Genomic DNA, 21,928 nt, shown 5'->3' on the forward strand with positions numbered 1-21,928 from the left:
CTGGACTTCAAGCTCAGGAGGGGTCACTCAGTGAGCTGGTGAGCAGAGAAAAGCTTCCAGCTCAGGAAGCACCGGCTGAGGTCCAACAGGACTCTGGGAGAGATGCAAGGTGAAGCCAGGCACATGGGCATGGAGGTCAGCAAAGAGACTGGGTCAGAGACAAGGGTCTGCAAGTCACCAGTGCATGCAGCTGAATGCTTACGTCAAGGCTGGGGAGGTTTGTGTGACTTGTCCAAGGGACAGCCGAGTTTGTGCTCCCAATATCTCCTCAAGTAGGCAACTGAGAAATGGTTTCATTTCTTATAAATTTATTACATAATATTATAATAATTATCAATAATAATATAAGAAACATAGATCTCTGTGGGGTGTATCACAACGTCAGGGTCAGGAGGCCTCAGGACTGGAGCAGGGGGTGAAATCCCCCGGATGGAACTCCATACAAAAGGAAGGGTGAAGCGGAACTGACCCTGTAAAGTTAAAAACCCAAATTGAACAGAACCAAAAACCCACAGGTGAGTGTGAAACTGAAAGTGTGTGTGGCAGTCTGTTACAGTGACTGCTGCTGTGTGTGTGTGTGTGTGTGTGTGTGTGTGTGTGTGTGTGACCTGGTCTGTTGGTGAAGGGGTTACTGGGTGTGACTCTGCCCAGGGAATGGGGCCGGTGGGCTGGGGTGGGGCGGGCAGGCACAGACCGGCGTGCCAGGCCCCTGGGCTGTGAAAACTTTTGTTTTTTTTTTTTTTTTATTAAAAAAAGCTAGAAATATAAACAGAAACTTGTGAGTGACGTGGATGGAGCTTAGTCCAGACTCCAAACCCTAGGTTTAAAAACGTCCCAGGGCCCCCCACCCCACAGGTCATTGCTGAGTGTGAGGAGTCACAGTAAGGGGGGCTGGGGTGCCCTCTGGGGTCTCTGCCTCTCCCCAGGGCTTGTGGTGGCCTGACTCTAGGGGGTCCTCTTATGATCCCCCCAGAAGCCCAATGGGTGTGGGCAGTGCCTCCAAGGGCCCGTGGGGGCCTCCCCAAGCAGCAGAGCTTCACCAAGGAGGCCCGCTCAGACTAGACGAGGCTCTGGAAGGGCAGGCTGGGCAAACAGCAGGTCCCAGGGTGCAGGATGGCCTCTGACTTTCTTTGGAAGTGAAGACGGGCTGCTTTCACAGGCACACACCCATGCACGCACCCTGTGCATGCTTCCGAAGCCCCTACGCTAGTCCAGAGTGGCCCCTCGGGACCACTCTCCAAGCAGGCACATACAGGGCTCCCATGCACTCAGTCACACCCAGAGCTTCACACGCTCGCACGTGTGTACGCACACACACAGCGGGAACAGGAGACTTTGGGGTCTGAGGCAGGGAAGCTTCCCTGCTGTAGTTGCCCAACATGGTGGGGAGATGAGACCCCCCTCCTGGGGAGGGACCCTGTGAGGGACATGGCTGGGGGCAGGTGCTAGGGCCCTGCCCTCCCCCCCACCCCAGGGCAATGGTCTCCCTGGCCACCTGACCTTGCTAGTGCCCAGCAGGATTGGCTGCTTGCCGCCCCTCCTCCACGCAGCACCTGAAGGGTCGGTGGGGCACACTATAGCTCAGCGAGGGGAGGGGGCCGAGCCGGGGCCCCAGGGGGGGCTACTGAGACCCTGGCCAGCCCCAGGCCAGCTGGAGCGTCCCCCGCCCCATGTGGGGTGGCAGTGGCAGTGAGGGGCCAGAGATGGAAGACTGGGCAGCCGCAGCGGAACCAGTGGGGGGGGCTGGAGGGGAAGGGAAGGGAAGCTATTAAGGACAGAGATATTTGTTCCTTTTCTCGTTCCAAATATAGAGTGGATTAAAATATGCAAAACAGGGGGGCTCCTTCGCCCCCAACCGAGAACCCCAATGTCTCCCCCCACCCCCCGAGTCACCAAGGTGTGTCCTGACCTCGCATGCTGGACTAGGCGCCCCCACTCTGGGAGAGCAGCCACCAGGAGCTGTGCGGGGGATGGTCAGGCCGGAGCACCCCACCCCCAATCCCCTCCCACTCCAGCCTCCCTGGCCCGCGCCCTTCCTGACCGTGTGCTGGGTGGGGCTCGCCGGCCGTGGAGGGCACTAAGCAATGTACAGGGCAAGTCTCCGAGCAACAGCAAACAGGACGATTCATGCAACATTCCTGGCCCGGGCGCCGTTGTGAGGGGCAGGCCGAGCCCGCGGCCCGGGGGTGAAGGTGGGGGGCCCTGCCGGCAGGGCGCGGCCGGGGCGTGGGTGAGGGTGGTGCGTCAGCTGCCGTCCAGCTGCCTGAGCGCGCGCTCGATGTTCATGCGGTGGCCCACGCGCGTGACACCCAGCTCCACGAAGTCGTCCTTGGTGAGTGCAGGCAGGTGCGCGCCCTCGATCTCGTGGTCCTCGAAGCGGTCGCGGTGCTCGCCCAAGTGGATGCTCTCCAGCCAGTCGCCCACGTCGAACTTGCTCCAGAGCTGCAGCGGCTTTTGCTGGAAGGGCCGGCGCGGGCCGGGGGCCCCGGGGCCGGGGCCGGGGCCGGGGCCAGGCGCTGGCGAGGGCAGCGGCGACGGCGAGGGTGAGCGGCTGCGCGCGCTCACGCTGCGCACCACAAAGCGCACCTCCTTTGGCTCATGCGGGATGGAGAGGCTGGACGACTTGAGGATGGTGGGGGGCGTGAGGCCGAAGGGCCGCCCCGCGCCCCCCGCGCCCGCCCCCAGCCCCTCCACCCGCTCCAGCGACGCGGGCTTCACTGGGCTCGGGGCGCGCCGCGCCACGGGGTAGCGGCCGCCGGGCCGCACCGGATAGGAGGCCCCGCCGCCCGGGCCCCCAGGGCTGCGCTGTGCTGAGATGGAGCTCAGCTCACCGAGGCTGCTGAAGAGCCTGCGGAGGGAGAGGGGGTCAAGGCCAGGTGAGGGGCGCCAGGCGAGGTGGGGGTGGACAGAGGGGAGTAGGGCCAGTGGCCAGGAGGACGCTTCCGGGGTGGGGGCAGGGGCTGGTGCGGGTAGCCTTAGGGTCAGAGGAAGAAAGAGGGGATTCCTGTGGTTACTCTAGCCGTTTTGTTTGCACCCCCCCCAACCCCCGAGTCAGAGCCAGTGCCCTGCTGAGGGGGGCGGTACCCCCGGACGGAATGGAATATGACTAGTAAAACCAGTGGCCCCCTTCACTCCATGGGGGCTCCAAGAGCAGCCCACCAGAGGAAAGACAGCCTCTCTCGCCAAAAGGCTGACTGCCCCATCCCTGACAGCCTCGGACACTGGCTCTGGGCACTGCCCCATCCACCCATGCCCTGGAGGGTAAGACTGGCAAAACCCCTCACCATTCCCCGCACGCAGCCCTGCTCTCATAAGGAAACCCAGAGAAACCTGGGCTGGCTTCAGGGATGGCTAAGTCATGATAAAGGCTGGTGGCAGCACAAGACTGAACAAGTCCATGACATTCCAGATAGCCACCAGGCAGCGTTCACATCCGCACAGAGCAGCAGCACGTGCAGGACAGGTGTGAGGCAGTGGCACACCAGACACTCCACCTCCCTGCGCAGGACAGCACACAGCAGCAGCAGTAGCGCCCACATGTGTTACAGACATGCAGGAACAGTGGCAGGAGTGGCAGCAGCCTGCTCATGACACAGACACAGTGGCACGTGTGCAGACACAGATACACACACATACACACACACACACAGATGGCGCCTCACTTCCCAATGTCACCTGACAGGAGCCCAGACCTTCAGCCCCTCCCCAGCAAGGCCCTGGCAGGCTGCCTGGGGGACTCTGCCAGAGAAAACCGACTCCCATAGCCCCCTCCTCCGTTTCCTTCCCTGTCCCCTCCTGTGGCCAGGGGAAGCCTCAGGGGCCTGTCAGTGGCACCAAAGCCCCACGAAGCCAAGCAGAGCAGAGACCCAGGAGGCCAGGTGCAGCACATGGACAGTGAGAGGCATGGGATGGGCATGCTCACTTACACAGCCGGCGCTCGGGACCACTGCGCAGCTAGACAGAGCAGCCACATGCAGATGGGCAGGAGAGAGCAATGAGAAAGAGTGTTAGCGGCCCAGGCCCACACAGCAGGCACACGGCCCACAGTCACGATCACAGTACGGGCAGCCAGGTGCAAAGACCCCCTGGCTGGACACCCAGTGAGCGAGGAACTCAGGTGCAGTGGGCCCCGGTGCCATGGGAGGGAGCAAATCTGGAGGCGTGGGGGAGGGGAATGCAGGCAGACTTGGGCAGATCTGGGTGGGTTCCTGGTCTGCCTGTGTGGCCTGTTCTCTAGTTTGTGAAGCACAGATCACAGCGGTGCCCATCCACAGGGAATACTGTGTGGCAAGTGCTCAGCAGACACCTGGCACTTAGTGATGCTTAGTGTCCCCTTGGGCTCCCTGCTGTCTGACCAGCCTCCCCCCCGGCTGCCATCTCACCTCCCTCTCCCTGCCCCTGCCCGAGCTGGGCTAAGGACCCCTCCTCTGGGCTCGGCGTCTCCCCCAGCACTGCCCACCTCTGTGCTATCCTGACTGGTGCCCAGTCCATGCTGCACAGAGCCCCCCAGCGTCCTTCTTCCCCTTAAAGCAGGTTTTGTCTTTTCATGTCCCACCTGTGCAAGGTCAGTCTCTCCCTGGAGATCTAGCTCTGTCCTTCCCACTTGACCTTGTTTCCATCGCCTTCCACTGGCTCTCTCTCCTCAGCTTCTGTCCCTACTGCCTTCTCCCAATCTTCCAGACCCACAGCAGAGCCGCTTGAAGAGGCCAGACCACGCCCCACCCTCACCCTGGCAGAGAGGGGCTCCAAGGACACCTGGAGTGGGCTCAGGGAACAGGCACCAACCACCAGAAGAAACCCTCCCTGCTCCCATCACACCTGGCCTCCATGGCACCACCTGGGCTTCAGGGTAAAGTGGGGTGGCAGTGGAGGGGACAGGGAATATGCCCAAGGAGGTGCTTCAAGGGGGTGCTGGGTGCCTAGGTGGTGGTGATTGCTAGGGAGAAGGGGGCAGTGCTGAGGGAGAAGCTGAGGGAATGGTGCCTGTGGGATTGGGCTCATGAGAGGCACCCAGGACCCTCACACAGCAACCCTGGCCTGGGGACCTGCATCTCAGGATGGAATCCTGCCTGGCCCCGCCCCCAGGGTTAAGTTTCAATGGAGCCATGTCAGGTACACCTGGAGTCTCAGGTGTGAGAGACACATACTGAGAGAACAAGGTGGATGCTAGGAGTGCGGTAGAGAGGCTTGGCCTGAGCCCGGAGCAGCATCTGGGCTCCAGAGGGCCTGTCTGGGTGGCACTCGAGCCCTCCTTCCTGGCAGGGGCTGAGCTGGAGGTGTGGGATGAGGGCAGGCTGGCTCCAGAGGCACCCAGGGAGACCTTCCTAGGAGAGCTGCAGGGAAGTGGGCACCTGCCAGAAACTCAGGCTGGTGCCAGGAGGTACTGTGAGAAAGGGACTGAGGGGTCATGTTCCACTGGGCTGGAGTTGGGGCAGAGGGCCAGTCACACTCCTAAGGCTGCCCACAGCCTACTGGAGATGGCAGGAGGCCTAGAAGAGCCCACGGCCCCAGAGCACAGCAGGAAGTGGCCGGAGCAGGGGTCGCCCATGGCCCAGGGGTCTGTTCCTCCTCCCTTTCCTCTTGGGAAACAGGGAACTGCCCACATTATCCCCGGGGCAGGAACCCTAGCAGTGTCCACGGTCGAGTTCCATGTTTCCGCACCACCTCTGCACACCCATCACTGTCCATCGCCGCTCTCAGCTGACTGACCACCTCCCCAGCCAGGCTCTGACCATGGCATGGCACACCACACACCTGCAGCCTCTTATTAAGGGGCTTCTGGGCCACCCACCCTCTAACACATAGCACCTCACCAGGCACCATGCCCCCGGAATACCTCAGCAGCCTTCCTCCAGGTGGCTCGGCAAGGCTCCACAGCCCCCAACGTCTCCTCCACCAACATCTGACCTTGTACTGTCTCGCTTCCTCATGACTCCTCAGCCAGTGAGGTCTGGCCTCATCCCCCCCGGCCTGCAGTGGCCAAGGCTGTCAGCAGGACCCTCTTGCTGGCCTGGCCACCTGTTTCCCTTTGAGGCACCCTTTCCTCTACCCCTTTCTTCAGAGATGGGTGTCCCAGGTTCCTCTCTTAGTTCACACTTTCTCCTGGGCCAGTTGTCCACTCCCAACCTTCACTATGGCCGATGTGCCCAAGAATGCCACATGGGAGGCCCAGCCAGTCTCTCCTGAGCTCCACATCTCTACTGGGGTCCCCCCAAATGCTCCCCTTCTGCCCAGTCCTTCCCACACCAGAGGCCTGGGAGCCACCATCAGCTCCTCCATCTTTTCACCCCCATGGCTGACAGGTTATCAACTGCTAGCATTAACCCAGGCCCTCCTCATCCCCCAGCCACCTCTGGATCCACGGCTTTCATGGGCTCACTCAGAACCCTTCACCTCACTCCCTAACTGTTCTCCTTGACTCCTGGTACCTAGCACAAAACCAGGAACACAATATGCACTGAAAATATGTCATCAAACAAAAATACTATGACATGTCACTCCCATGCTTGACTGCCTGCTGGCCCATGGGTACTATGACAAGAAAAAGTCCAAACTCTGGCCCTGGCCTCTGCCTTGGGCTTTCTGCCACAGGCCTTCTGCCATTGCACTCATGTAGGCAGGTCTAGGCTTGTGGCCTTTTGCAATTTGGGAGCCTCATTAAGGGAAATAATCCTCAACAGGAACACAAAACTAGGTTTGTCAGCTTCACAGTGCACTCTCTCTGGTCATGGCATCTCACTCCAGCCCACCTAACTTCTCGCTGCCCACACCGGCTCATGGCTCCAACCTTGATGTGCTCCAAATGTCCCTATGTCCCCTCCTCTGTGACCCTTTTCTGTTCCCCCAGCAGAGTTCAGGGCTCCTGAAGCCCTGATCACATCTCCTAGGAACACACCCGCATGTGCTCCCAACGCTGTGTGACCTGTAAGAACAGAGCACATCCTGGCCCCAGTGCCTCCACACCGGCCAGCACACCACAAGTGTCAGTCCAGGTTCAGAAGAACAAGCCCTGCTGGCCTTGAGGCACCTGCAGTCACACAGGGCTTTATCCAGATCCCCGGAAAACATGTTAACAGGATAGGGCCCACAGCAGGTCACCAAGGCAGGGTTTCTCCACCATCATAGGAACACACGTCTTCTGTGAGATAGTAATTACTGATCTGCTAAAGAAGCAGTCTGAAACCTAAGAGGTCTGAGACCACAGCACATACCACATCGAAGGCACTGCGAAGTAGTGCAGGAAAGAAACCTCTTCAACTTTGTGTTTCCAAAGCTATTTGAACTTTTTTCTATAAAAGTAAATGTGAGGGTCAGAGGGTATAAAACTGAGAGCCACAGGAGAACTGAGCGTTGCCGTGGGCTCAGAGACACTGTGGACCTCAGACCACGTGCGGGATTCAGAGCCAACTGTGGGGCCTGAAGACATTTAAATGGAGTTCAGAGCAGATGTGTGCCTCAGAGACAGTGGGGGCCTCTGAGCAGACAGATGTTTTGTCTACCAGGGCTGGACCCAAAGTGGGAAGAATAAAGCAGGTTGATGGCCTGGGATCAATGTTCCAAAAAGTCAAAGGTCCTGGATATTCCAGAGGCAGCACATGGGTGCTGCATCCTCCAGCTTCCACCCAAAAATCAAAGACAGCCCTGGTGCAGATGAGCCGATCATTCCCACAAGTTACTAAGCTTCAAATCCATGACACATGGGGTGGCTTAACTTGCCCAGAAAGATCTCAGGCCACAGAGTATCTTGTGGCTAAAGGACATCAGAGTCTAGACTAAGCTGTCAGTGGGGACGGTGGGCAGAGAGGGGCATTTCCTTTCTTGTGGTGTCCGTCCAGTGAGGAGAGGGGCGGGCCTGGGGGGTGAAATAGAGGGGACACATGGGGGTCCAGGGGACAAGGTTTCAGGGTGTGACCCTCCAGGTGGCCATGGCAGTTGCCCTGGGGCCTCTGCCCGGAATGGTCCTGGGAAGGAAACAGCCCCACTTAGACATCAGAACTTCCCACACTGTGGACATTTCTCTAAAAGACAGTATCATCAGTTTTATCACTAAATGAGAAATGAGTGCCAGACTGAGCCACCGCTGGCTGAAGAACAAGAGCCCAGCAGCCCCAATGGGCACCACAGCCCACTGCCGGTCACAGGGAGGGCTGAATCGATGTGGCCACAGCATCCCCTGCTCAGCCCTGCCTACAGCCAGAAGTGAAGGGTCTCAGGTGGGCAGTGGGGCCTGCTCCAGAGGCTGTGATTTCACCCAGGTCTGAGGGCAAGAAGGGGAGCACAAGAGGGAGGAAGGAAGCATGAACGGGAGCCGAAGGGAATGCAGAGAGAAATGGGCCAGGACCGGCAGGTGGGGGTCTAATAGCTGGGCCCATCAGGTGGCACTGCGTGGCTCCAGTACAAGTGACTTCAGAATACATGTGCTATTTGTTACACACATGCCTGACAAACAGCCTACAGAACGAACACATGTGCACTTCTGTGCGAGGGGATTACTGCGCATAAACCCAGTGTCTGTCACCAGGAGCTTAACGGCAGAGGCTCCAGACTAGAGTGGACAGTTAGCGCGGCTTGGGGTCAGAGAGATGCCACCACTTGCTGGCTGGAATGGATCTCTTTAGAACCTCGGTTTTATTCTCTGGGAAATGGACCATCTAACAGAACAGTTGTAAGGATGACATAACACGACCTGACGTTTTCTAGTGCAGCGTCGAGCACTCTTACTTCCCCACAAGGACTCACAGAGTTCCCCTAGGTCTGGCTGAAGGCCTGGGCTCTAACGACAGCAACAACAGAGCTTGCTCACGTCATGAGAGTCCCTTTGCTGCAGCCCTGTGCTTGGTGACTCACAGGTGATGCTGCGTGTCACCCTCACCCTTTCACAGGGAAGGGACTGAAGTTCACAGAGGGTAAGTGGCTTGTCCAAGACTACAGGGCTCAGATGAAACCTGCTGAGGGCCGAAATCCAGGGCCATCTGACCCCAAGCCAATGTCAGGGAATGAAGCAAGTTGTTCAGGTTGGTGAGAGCCAGGTCACAAGGGACGTCTGCTGTTTCAGGCTATCCGGCATCAGGGACCTCTGGTAACAGCACCTGATTTTCCTTTGGAGAACCACCCTCCCCTCCTCCTCAGCACCTGTTTGCTCGGAGGGCTGACCCCATGCCCCAGCTCCGAGGAGAGCATATGACTCAGGCATAGCAAATGACAGCCCTGAGTCTCCCTGAACCCAGTGATGGTTCAGGGGAAAGCAGGGGACACACATGAAGCCAGTCAGAGACTGGTATTTTGCAGGAACTACTGAGGCAAAGAGGCTCACTTTCCAGTGGGCGTGCGGGACAGACGGAATGGAAAGGTTGGAACCGCCAGTCTCGCCCTTCTCCACTCCACGTCCAAGAAAGAAAACAAATACAGGGTCCCGGCCCAGCGCAAAGCCCTGGGACAAGACAGCCTCAACCTCACAGATGAGAGATGCAGAAGATGAGTTTAGACGGGCATGCTGGAAGATGCCAGCCGAGCAGTCACCTCCATCCTGCCCTGCGACTGCCCCAGCCGCCCCCTGGGGGCCAGCAGAACGAAGGACAAGACCTGGGCTCACCTGAGCCTGATGGTGGAGGTGGAGGCGGGGGCCGGGGGGGGGGGGTGCGACACCCAGTAAATCGGAGTCATGTGTCTGTCCTGTAGGACTTGTCCTGAGCCTCAGGACAACCTCCAAGACCTCAGACCACAAAAGACGGCACTTGAATGTTTCTTCGTTCTTTCATCCATTTAGAAAATGTTTATTGAGGGCCTGCGCTGTGCTGCCCACCTTAAATGGCTTTAACTTCACGGGGACCAACGGGACGGAGGGAGGAGGAGCAGAGTGAAGATGGGGGCTGGTCGAGGCTCATTGGGACCAAGGGGACAGAGGGACAGAGAGAGAAGGAGCAGAGCGAAGATGGGGGCTGGTCGAGGCCAGGTCAGGGAAGCCCCACCCTCAGGGGTCTGATCCTACAGAAACCCAGGACCCTAGGACCTGGGCTGTTCATCTTAACTGGACACCCCTGGCCACACCTGTAACACCCACTCTAACACTTTCAACACTACCCTGCTGAGAAGAGGGCTTTCACATTCATCTGGGAGCTGGAGGAGGCAAGAAGGGGAGAGGGCCCCAGAGCAAGCCCATGGGATGACAGAAGCTGGAGGGCAGCCTTCCTGGACCACTTAGGAGAGGCATGATGAGCTTCCCAAGCCCCCACGTATCTTTTGAACCTTTAACTGGAAGAAGGTAGATCAGACAAGCCCTATGAGTAAGACCTAAGTCCCTCACTGCTTTATGAACTCTGCCTTCCAAGGTTAACTGGAAAGGGCCCACTAGGGTGGTCTTCAGAGTAGCAAAAAGGAGGAGTCAGGAGGTGGCACCCCACACACTCCCCCAAAGCCAGAACAGGGGGACGAGGGCCTAAGAGTCAGAGAAGGCAAAGGCAACTTGAAAAAGGCAGATAAGGACCGGCCAAGGGATGACCAGCTCTGCCTCAGCCCAGCACCCATGGGCAGGAACCAGCTCCCCCACCAGCATCCCTGGAGTCCACAGGCCAAGGGGGTCCCCTTTGGGGGCAGAGCCTTGGGAATGGGGTCTTCAAGGAAAGATCCAAGGGATCAGTCCAGGGGCTCTGGCAGCTTCAGCCAGAGTAGCACCCCAGCCCCCTGCTCAGCCCCTCCCAACAAGCCAGTGCCTCCCTGCCATTTCCAAAGCACAGTGTGGCCTCTTCAAGTCCCCACCCTGGGTGGGTGGGGAGGACAGACAGAGACGGGGAAGGTATGGAGAAGGTGAGAGGGTAGATGAAGGGTGCTGAGAGATGGGGTGACTCCCATCTAAGAATGGCATTTTGAAAATCATACACAAGAGCCTGTGTTTAAGGGACTCAGGTGGTACCGAGAGACAATGTTTCTGGGACAGAAAATAGGAAGCTGGTGGCAGGTCCCAAAAGGAAAAGGAACCACTATACTCTAAGCCTCAAAAGGAAGCAAGGCAGGAGGCAGCTACAGGAAATGTGACCAGCCACACGGGGCAGCCACGTGGCCACAGGGAGGAAAGGGGGTGCACAAGGCCACAGAAAAGCCAAATAGCTGAGGGAGGGGGGATCGTTGCAACTCCAGAGCAGACCACAGAATGACCCTTAATGAGAGAGGCAGCTTTGGTCAGGAGCAGGAGAGTGAGAGGCTGCAGGAACCACTAGGGCAGGGAGCCTCCAGAAGGGCTGTGGAGGTGCTCACGCCCGGCCTGGGTCTCTGATGGCTGCCCAGCTCCCACTCCCAGCACCAACAGGAATAGCGAGAACAGCAGCCCTGATATTTCAGATCTCTGAAAGAGCCTTCTGTCTCAGACAGACAAAGAAAGGCCAGATAAAGGACAGAGAGGGGGACGGGGGAAGTGGGGGTGCCACGGACAGGTGAGGGATCGGACAGAATGGGCCGTGAAGGGGGAACAGAGGGAACTGTGGATAGACAAGAGGAAGAATACAAGGGGGGCCATGGACGTGGGACAAGACCCTCCCCACACTGCCCTGCTCACCGAGCTGCTGCGATGGGCGACTTCTTGGCAGGGTCCAGCAGGCCGCCCAGGCCGCCAGCAGGCTCCTCCCCCAGCGAGCGTGTATCTTTGTTCAGCTGCTGCAGGCGGGAGCTGAGCTCACTGATCACAGTTGGTTTGTCGTCTTCGGGCCCGGGGAGCCCCCGGCTCTCCACGGGGTCCCCCCACAGCTTGGACCTTCTCTGGAAGAGGTAGCGAGGGCGAGCAGGCCCGGCGGCAGAGGTCAACCCGGCAGAGGCGGCATGGTGCTGCTGGGCCATGAGCTCGCTGTCCGAGGACTGCTTCAGCAGCGGGTCCCTGAAGGTCACCGGCCCCTTCCCCAGTGGGGACTTGAGCTTGGGCTTGGGAGGCACTGGCGGCTTCTCGAGTAGAAAAGTGTGTCCGTCGGCGAAGGAGGTGTGAGTGTCGGTGAGTTCCCCACTCTCGGAACTCAGGGTGGACATGCTGGACACCGTGGAGATAGTGCTCGTGGTCTCCAGGTGTGGGTCACTAGAGCTGCGCGTGTCGGCCTCCTCCACTCCTGAGTCTGCGGCAGATTCGGGGGCGGGGGGTGGCTCGCTGCTCGGCTTCCCTGAGGCCGGACCTGGCACCGTGGTGGGCGAGGGACCTGGGCCAGGAAGTGGGGTGGCCAGCAGGACCCCGTTGGCAAACTCTTCGGGGGGTGGCACCAGACCAATGCGAGCCAGCTCCTCTCTGGTCTCCTCGTCGCTGGAGGACAGCTGGGCGGGCGGCAGGTTCACAGCAAATACCAGCTCTGGCTCCTCCTCTGAGCTGCCCTGGCCTGGCCCAGAGTCTGTCGGGGTGCTGCCAGGGGGCTGGGCTCGGGGGCTAGGCAGGGGCTCTGCCACCACTGCTGACTGCGTGGGGGCCGGGGCCAGCTCTGAGGTGCCCGGGTGCTCCTCTTCAGCCCCTAGCCCACTGGGCTCCTGCCCGTTGCTGGTGGCATGCACGACAATAAGGCCTGCTGGCCGCTGCAGGGACGTGTCCAGGACGCTGAGGATCATGGACTTCTTGTCCTCAGGCGACTTCCTCTCTTCCCGAGGAGCTTTCTCTGGCTCTCTGCGAGCAGGCACAGGAACCCAAGCTGGGCTCCTCGGAGAGAAGGCAGGAGAGGCCAGAGCCCCTCGCTCAGAGTCACGCGCCTGGACGTCCACAAACAGGGGCCCAGGGCGGTCAGCATCAGGGCTGTGCACAGGCGTTGGCGACCGGGAGGGTGCCTGGGAGGCAAGAGCCCGCTCGCGGGCAGCCAGGGCAAGGGCCAGGGGAGAGCTGGGGTCCAGGGGTTTGCCGGTGAGTGGATGGATGAAGGTGGAGCCCGAAGGCCCAAGGCTCGGGCCGCTGACCAATGGCTTCAGAGCAGAGACAGGAGAGGGCAGCAGCAGGTCGCGGCCAGTGGTGGCGCCAGCCCCCAGAAGGCGCTCGTCAATGGAGCGGGAGGGCTGCAGGGAGGGCAGGTCCGCGCTGGGGGCGCTGCCTTCGATGGCTCCCACCGACAGGAACACGGTGGAACGGCGCCGCTCCTCCAGCCGCCGGTCCTTACCGGGGCCCGGGCCACCGAACGCGAGCCCGGGGCCGTCCCCAGGGCCATAGTCGAGGCCGCTCGGCCGAGGACCGCGGTGTGTTGGGGAGGGCTCGCGAGCAAAGCTGCCACCGCCCGGACCAGGGCTGCCCACTGCCAGGGCCGCGCGCTCCTGAGCATCCTCCACCTGCAGCTGCTTCACCAGCGGGCTCTTGCGGCGCTGAGGCTTGGACGGCGCGAAGAGGCTGGCGCTGAAGGCGCCCAGGTTGGCGTAGGGACTGTCTGAGCCCGGAGGCCGCGGCCGGCGCTTGGGGCGCTCTGGCGGGGTGGCCGCTGGCGGGGGCCGGGGGGCGTCGCCCGCCTCAGGCGCCGAGTCCTGCAGGATGATCATGGAGCGCGCGCGCTTCTGCCTCTCAGGGTAGGGTAGCGGACCCAAGGGCGCGCCAGCATCATACAGGCCCGTGGGCCCCGCGCCCAGGCGCGCCTCCAGGCCGGGTTTGAAGCTGGAGCGCACGGTGTCGTAGCCGCGGCCCGGCGGAGGCGGCGGCGAGAAGGCGGGGGGCGGCCCCGAATCGAAGTAGTAGGGAGTGGGGGGTGGCGGCGGCGCGGTCTGCGGCGGGGGCGGGATGCCGCGGCCCTCGCGCACGGAATCCTGCATCGACGTGCTCCGCGGGAAGCGCCCCTCCAGCAGGGACGCCAGCTTCTCATCCTCTCCTGCGGACAGAGGGGGCCCGGTGAGATGGGTCGGGGCGCTGAAGGCCGGTGCCTTCAAGGAGGCCCCTCTGGGCACCGGCGCCCGCCCCTCGCAGAGGCCGGCCCTGCCCCAACGCCACCCCAGGGCAGCCGCGGTCCCAGACGCAAGGGTTGTGAGGACACCCCTTAGAAATTGGCGGCAGGCGCTAGCCTGGCAGGCAGGAGGGAGTCAGGGCGGGAGGGGGGGCTCAGGTTAGAGAGCAGGTGGGGTACGGGGAGCTCAGAAGAGGGGATGTGCGCAAGGTCCCCAGTCTGGGTCGTCCCTGAACCTTCAGGCTCTGCACCACAAGCCCGGTGCTGGATCGAGAAGGCTCTTGCAAAGATGAGGGAGAGGTGTCGGTTCAGATATAGGGTAGAGGAGGGCCCCACCAGCAGATGCTCTGAGAAAGCACCCAAACTTTGCCCTGCTTGGTGCCAAGACATGGACAGGACCCAAAGACGACATCCCAAGAGGGTAGGGAATGTTCCCCACCACCACCAGCACCACCACCATGTGCAGCGCTTCCCACCAAGACTGAGCAAGGCCACACCTCACAACCACCAGCAGTGGAACCAGCAGGTGTCATTGAGAGGCCCAGGTGGCAACCATAGGTGGGAGGGAGATGGTCAGAAATGACAGGGATGCTCTCCCAGAGCAGGAGTGATACACTGACTGTAGACAATGGGGCAGCAGGACTGTTGCCCGCAGGGCCATGCATGCGGCAAAAAGAGAGCTGACATCCAGGTGGGGTGGGGCTTTGTGAAAAGAGAAGCCCTGAGAGGCTCCATCCCAGAGACCCGTGTGGACTGGACTGGGAGAGGCTGCCAGGAGGTCACTGCCGTAACCCTAGCAGCTGAAATTCAGTAAGGTTGGGTGGGAGGGAGGAAGGAGTAAAATGGAACTGCAGGCTGAGCACCTGAGACATGCTTTATTTTTACCCCCTATTGGCTGTGTGACCCCAGGCCAGGCCCTGAGCCCCTTTGAGCCTCAGTTCATGGGCAACACAGGCTTAAGAAGAACCCCATTCTGCCAGATGTCGTTAGGATCTGTGCAAGAGCAGGGCTGGAGTGTTCAGGGCACTCATCGTTCTGCTGCCTAGCTAAAACCTGGCAGGACCTCCCAAATGTCCTTGTGGACACAATGTGGACACCTGTGCTGCAGGTGTGTTCAGTTAGGCTGCAGGTGTTAGCCCAATGCAAAGAGAGTGGATGAATGGCTCCTCCATGCTGACACACACAGGTCTCTGGTGGAGGCCTTGGGAATCTACACCTGGCCTCACTGTGGGTTTGGTCACATGTGTGTGAACTCACCACGATGCAGACTGCCTGTTCCCAACCACCTCCTCCTTGAGCCACCACGGTGCTCTCACCAGGCCTCCCACACCACACTTTCTGCATCTTGTCCTGCGTAATAGCTCTTGTAATCCCGGGCACAACAAGGGTGGGCTTCTGTGTAAAGACTTAAGCTTGAATTCTAGCTCTGTCAGTTACTCTCTGACGTTCCTTAACCTCTTGGCACTTCAGTTTCCTCATCTCAGGAGAACTGCCCACCCCCATTGCGGGGCTGTGTGAACTGAAGCCATTTAAAGTTTACAGCACAGGGTAAGCACGTACAAGCGTCTCAGGAAGGAAGGCGGCTGAAGTCATCGTCATCATCATTTCTAGGTCTGCCTTCCACCCCTGCCACTGGACACAGAATCTATTCCAGGTTCGTGCTGGGTCTCCTCCCCACTGCATTTTTTGCACAGCTACAAACATGCACTGAACACCACAAGCCTGTGTGTGAGACAGAGCTACAAGGCAAAAGCTAGTGCTCCTAGAGGATGCAGGCAGTTTGGCAGGCCAAGTTCCAATTTAGGGTGAAGACAAGTCCCTTGCCTCGGGATGAAGTGGGGAATCTGTTCTGATCCCATCTGGGGTGGGGCTAAGGCCCTCTGTCCAAATAACAGCAGCGAGTATTTCTGTACTACTGTATGCCAGCCTCAAGATGCAGGACCTACATCCACCAACAACACAAGCAGTCGCTGCTGAGCTCGGCAGTCGGCCTGTGAGTACAGCCCACTAGGTGGGCCTCAGAGTGGCCTCGGAAGTAGGTACTAGATGGTCCCCATGTTTATGGATCAGGACCCTGAGGTTTCAAGGATTGAATTGTGTGTCCAGGGCCACACAGCCAGAACAAGGTGGGGAGCCCCAGGAGTCTGACACCTTACCCAGCATTCATGGTGGCAACGAGCAGCAGGCCAGGGGGATTAAAGACAAGCCCCTCTCAGCTCGTGCAGGAGGAATGAGTGTGGAAGAGTTGGCAATGCCCACTGAGAGGCTCACATCCTGCAGGGCGGGCACTTAGATCTGGACCTGCTGCGGTCAGTCCTGGGACTGGACAGAGCTGAGGGACAGGCCATCTGGGCAGAATGAGGGCAGGTGGAGAACAGCAGGTGCTAGCAGACTCAGGTCAGAGGGAGGTGGAGACAAATGTCCCCCAGATGAAGCAGGAGAGGGCTGGGGCTGGTCTCCAGGGCCCCAAGGCAATAAGGAGCCCACAGAGGGTCAACTAGAGGGCTTCAGGGTGATAATCTACTTTGCAGAAAGCCCCCTTTGGCCAAAGGGATGGACTAGAGGGTGGAGGTGGGGCAGGAGGTCATGAGGAGACCAAAGCTATGGTCTAGGTGCAAGACAGCAAGGCCGGGCCTGGGCAGGGCTGCAAGGCATGTGAGGAGGCAGAGAACAAGGAGGAAACCACAGAGGATGCCCAGTGTTTAGGCCAGGGGGGCGGGGGTATAGTGCCTGTCGGCTCCAAGTAGCTGCAGGCTCATCTGCCCTCTTCCCCACCGCCCCTCTTACAGAAATGACCCACAGCAGTCCCTGGAGAAGCATGCAAGACACAAGGGCCTCTGTCAGCAATTCACCCGATCATCTCCCAGAAACCCCACTCATCCTGCACGTCTAAGTTCAAACACCCCTTCCAGCCCTCCAGGAGGCCCGGATGTGGTTGATGTTCCCTAGTTGGCTCCACCTGCACCTGCCCCTTCACTCACCGTCACTGCTGAGCTTTCTGCAGACGTGTCACTTCCACCCCCCGAGCCCCCAGACCCTGCCCAGGGTCAGCCTAGAGTGGGCATCAATCAGCAGGTCCCGGGATGAATGAGGGATTGGGGTTTGGGCAGCTGGTTGGCCAGATGAGTAAAGAGGAGACAGGTATGGCAGCTGTGTGACCTTAAACAAGTCATTTTACCTCTGCCTCGGTTTCATCTGTAATACAGAGGCACTAGTAGTGTTACCTCAGCAGGCTTACTGTAGGTAGTGAATGAATGAGCCAGTGTGCATAAAACAGAGTTGTAGTAAGTGCTGACGAGGCATTGACTCTGATGGTGGGTGTGGTGGGGTGTACATGGATGGATGGATGACAGGTGGACAGAAAAGTGGACAGGTCTTGGGGTAGATGGACAGATGGGCGGGTGATGGGGGAATGGACACCTAGAGGGATGAGTGGTGGGTGGAGCTTGTTAGATGACCCAGTCTGGGTCAAAAGAGGAGATGGCTAAGTGTGGGGCCTGACAGCAGCTGGGGTCAGATGAGGCCCCAAGGAGACAGGGGCAGAAGGTAAAGAGGCTAAGGACACAGCCTTGAGAAGGACCCACATTCGGTGTGGTGGCGAGGACTGAACAGGTGCAGCCTGAGAACTGAGGGGGAAGCCAGGAAGTGTTGTCCTACAGCCTGGGGAGGCGAGTTTCATGGAGGATGGAGCAGAAAAATCAAATGCCAACTGAGGTCACTAAGAGGAGGGCTGGTCATGTGTCCACTGGGAGGAATGCCCTGGAAACCGTTGGTGACCCTGGTGGGAGCTATTTCAGTTTAGGTATGGACAGAGCTAGCCTGCCCCAGGCTGAGGAGAGGGTGGTGGACGGGAGACAGCTAGTACAGGTGACTTTTGGAGAAAATAGGCTGTGAAGGAGAGGAGAGAGAGAGCAATACCTGGGGGTGGGGGGCAGGTTCAAGGGGAGGGTAGTTTTAGGATCAGAACCTTGACATGTACTCAAGCTGCAGAGGGAGCAGCCAGGATAGGAGATGGAAGACCCAGAGACAGGGATGCTGGTGTCAGTGGGAAGTACAGGATGGGGGGTGCCCACTGGACGGGGAGCGGTAGATGCGGGGGAGCCTTAAGGATCTCTCTCAGCAAAGTATCTCTGGGTTGGAAGGACTGACCCCCACATATGTCCACAAACAAATGAGATTCCTGGGCTGGGGCCAGAGAGAGGCAGGACTCAGAGGGAAACTGGAAACCCCTGTTGAAGGGTGAGAGACAGGGTCCTCCAGCCCCACATTCACCCCGGCCCCAGCCCCATTCTTCCCCGTCCCGTGCAGTCCCCAGCCCAGCCGTACCTACAGACTTGGTCCGTGGAATCCCCTTCCGCAAGGAGCCCGGCAGCTTCTCTGGGCCTGGGAGGCCCTGGCGCTCAAACAATGACTGTGGGAGTTGGGGGGTTATATGGAGGTTCTAAGCATTGGGGCCCCCAGTTCTCCATCCAGCCCCACCCATCCTCCTCCTAAGCCTGAGATAAGACACCCCATGCACTAATTCCAACAGTGCTGGTGCCCGAAGTGCCTGACGCAGGAATCAGACCCAGGTCCTGCCCCCAGGGAGCAGGGACACAGCCAGTGGGGGCCGGGCATAAACAGTGCTGGGCAGGGTTGATGCAGACGGGGCCAGAGCAGACAGATGCCCTGGGTATGGCCAGGTGAAGCCGGGGGAGTGGCCCAGAGGCACCAAGTGAGAGGAGTGGGTGGGGGTACACAGGGCTGGGGTGCTCTAGGTGGTCCTGGGTGTGGCCCAGAACCTGCCTAAGGCAGGAGGCACCAAAAGCCACAGCCAGGGGTGAGGACTCAGCACGTGTTGACCTATGGCCATTCTGGGGGCTGAGATGGGTCCACGTGTCTCTGGGAGAGGCCGTGGGGTCCTTCACTCCCACCCCTGGAGAGTGGGATCCAGGATAGATGGACGCCCCACCCCAGAAAAATGCACAAACACCCAGTTTGGGGACATGGCACTCTGACTCCATGCCCCACCCGTCCCCCAGTCCCCTCAGCTGCCTGGCTGGCTTACACTGATCTCAGCAGGGGTGATCCTCCGACTAGTGGGCCGCTGTTTGACAGTGGCAGCTCTTGAGTCGGCATCCGCGATGTCTGGTCTCAGTGTCGGCTCTGCAGCAGCCGCCAGAATCTCGTCCAGTTTCTCTGCACAGCCAAGGAGGCACCATCTCAGCCACCTGGACCTTGAGCCGGCTACAGCCCTCTGCAGCCCCACTGCTGCGTCTGCCTCCCAAGGCTGGTCCACCCAGTGCTGCGGACAGAGGCCACAGGGGCTCTGCCCACCGCAGGCCCCTCACTCCCCAAGGCATGCAGACCTGAGATGGGGAGGCCCCACAACTTGCATCCACCCAAGCCCCTCACACCAGAACCCAGACCCTGCTCCAGCCTGGCCTCTCCATCCTCAGGGAGGCTCCAGGAGACCCAACAGACCCATCTCCAGGGAAAGCCTAACTGACCATTAGGGAGAGGACCAGGGTGGAGACAAACTGTTTAGAGCCCAGTCTTCCTGAATTTCACTGTCTCCTTTGCCCTTTCCCTTTTCTCCTCAGCACACGGCATCATCTATCTGTGCCCCCACTGACCAAAAGACAAGCTGTTCCTGGCGGGACTGCAGCCCTAGGACAGACCCTGATGTACAGCAGGTGCCCACAAAAGACATGAATAAACCAAGAATGAATGAATGGTGGATACTTGCTAAAAACTGAGCTCACCACCCCAGGCTAGGGACCTAAAAAAATGGCTCTATGCAGATCAGGAGGCCAAAGCACCATCATCGGAGGAAAAGCAGCCCCAGGGTGGGAAGTGCCAAGAAGAGAGGAGGATGTTGGGAGGCACAGTGCTCAAGGGGCTTCTGCCAGCCCCTCAGAAAGCAGTCATAGCCAGAGAATCAAGAAGGGGTGAGGAAGGCCCAGGGGGCTGATGCCTGGGTAGTCATTCAGTAGTCCCACCTCACCCCACCCATCACTCAGGCTCCAAATCCCCAAGCCCTTCCCAACTCTCGGGGCATCCCCAGAGGACCACGCGTCTGGCCACGCTTGTCCTTTGCCTCTCAGAGCGCCCGTGGAGAACTTCTGTGGTCAGCCTCGACACCTCCACCTCTGCACCCCGCTCAGCAACTGCTGTGGGAAAGTAAAACTCCTCTGAGATGTCCAGTACCCAACCCCGACCAGACCCACCACGTACACTGACTCTGTCCTGATTTAACCTCTTTGTGACGGTTTCCTTATCTGATAAAACAGGCATAAAATGGCACCTGCTTCAGTGTCTGTTGTGAGAATGAGCACAGACATCAGTGCTCCAGCTGTGCCTGGCTCAGCGCAAGCACGGAGGACACACCTGCTATAGTTCTTCAGGTCTGCACCTCACCTCCCCCAACAGCTCATGGGCTCCTGGAAGGAGAGCAAATACCCTCTCCTATATGCCCCGAGCATCCAGCCTGGGCCCTGGATAATATAGGAGTTCAACCAATGTTACAATGCACCAGCAAAACATGCTCCACCTACAGACTGGCTCACTGGGCCTGTGCACGGCTCCCAGCACCACCAGGCGCCTGGGCCCAGGTGCAGACCAGGGAGGGCTCATTAGAGGGGTCTTCCTGTTTGTTTCTGTAATGAAGTGAACAATTCCCTTTTGAAAGCTGAAACCACGATCACCACCATTTGTTAAGTCCTTGGTGATTTCCAGAGTTAGAAGAGCGTCACGTGAATCCTCTCCTTTCATCCCACAACAACCACATGAAGAAGATACTATTATTGCCCTCATTTTCCCCAAGAAGAAACTGATGATCTGAGAAAGATAAACTGCCCCAGATCATAGATCTAACTAGTAAGAGACCAGACTTAACTACCATGCTATCCAGAAACCGCAGACAGAAAGACAGGAGCGGAGAGAAGACATTTCCGTGGGACACATGGCACATTCTCACCTGAGCTGTGCGTTAAAGGCTGCATCTCTAGGTCCAGAACTCAATCCCAGAGACCCAAAGCAGTGTGCACAGGAAGTTAGCAAAGCAAACATTGTTGGCCATGGGGCGATGGTGCTGGGCCAGACGAGAATTATTTTCAATAGGGAAAGAATCAAGAATTGTGCAAACTACAAGCTGGTGAGGTTGAAACCAATCGCCAACAAAAGTAGAAAATATATTCTTAAATAAATGATTTTAGATACTTAAAAAAGGAACTGAAGCCCATTTGGAACCAGATTTGGGGTGCTGGTAACTGGTCACTCCCAGCAGCCTCATGTACACTGGCTGTCAATACACGACACATGGTGCAGACACAGCTGGGTGTGCAGCTGTTTGAACTGCCAGGACCCAAGCAGGGACAAGGGGCCTGCGGGGGTGGTGAATCGCCCATCACTGCCCCTACAACTGGAAGCAGCACACAGGCCACAGCACAGCACCCTGGGAGTCCCGCTAATGAGCTGAAGACAGAACCAAAATACTCCAGAAATAGCCTGTGTGTCTGCCTCAAAGGTGTGAAGAAAAGTGTCCCCAGAGGAGACCTAGTCATGTTTTTAATACCCGAAAAGACACTGAGGAAGGCACTTCACCTGGGGTGCCAGGGCAACAGGATTCAGAGGGTGAGACTGCAGGTCACGCAGAAGAGCCTGGGCTGAGACAGATGGGACAACTGCGTCCCCGGCACAGGGAAGGCCCAGTGGATCCCGGAGTGAGGGATGGGTGGGCACCAGGCACATGGACAAACGAGTGAACACACGCGGCTGAGGCCATGAAGCCCCCTCTGGCTTCCTTCTGGCCCTGACTCCTGTGCAGCAGAAAAAGAGGCTCCTGTCCACCCGAAAGGTGGAGGAGGCTGGCAGAGGCCAGGCCCTGAGATCTCACCAGGACCTCAGGGCCCAGGCCCAGACTCTGTCCCCACACGATGCTGCGTCCCTTGAAGTCAGGCTGGACACAAAGGACACACAGAAAGGAGCCTCAAAGGATACAGAAGGCGAGGCCTAAAGGGACGAGCAGGGAGTGGTGAAGGCAACAGCCTGGGTGATGCTAGGCAGGGAGCTCCAAG

General features: G+C 59.0%; 1 protein-coding gene across 3 annotated transcripts in view; it reads right to left on the bottom strand.

The window, feature by feature from the left end:
• Window positions 1–292: 292 nt before the first annotated feature.
• The window catches only part of SHANK3 (SH3 and multiple ankyrin repeat domains 3), a 51,323-nt gene continuing 29,687 nt past the window's right edge, over window positions 293–21,928 (bottom strand). Inside the window, exons 18-22 of one of the 3 annotated variants that reach the window (XM_058568001.1) lie at window positions 18,919–19,049; window positions 18,198–18,282; window positions 11,549–13,799; window positions 3,927–3,954; window positions 2,760–2,848 (exon numbers count right to left, since the gene is read on the bottom strand). In XM_058568001.1, coding sequence (XP_058423984.1) covers window positions 2,828–2,848; window positions 3,927–3,954; window positions 11,549–13,799; window positions 18,198–18,282; window positions 18,919–19,049 — 2,516 coding nt within the window. In that variant the 3' untranslated portion in view covers window positions 2,760–2,827. Of the gene's footprint in view, window positions 2,849–3,632; window positions 3,955–11,548; window positions 13,800–18,197; window positions 18,283–18,918; window positions 19,050–21,928 lie in introns of those variants that run through there. The other 2 variants (XM_058567999.1, XM_058568000.1) reach the window with 2 other exon arrangements.

Source organism: Diceros bicornis, chromosome 25 (genome assembly GCF_020826845.1).
Source record: "Diceros bicornis minor isolate mBicDic1 chromosome 25, mDicBic1.mat.cur, whole genome shotgun sequence".
In the NCBI taxonomy this organism is placed as follows: domain Eukaryota; kingdom Metazoa; phylum Chordata; class Mammalia; order Perissodactyla; family Rhinocerotidae; genus Diceros; species Diceros bicornis.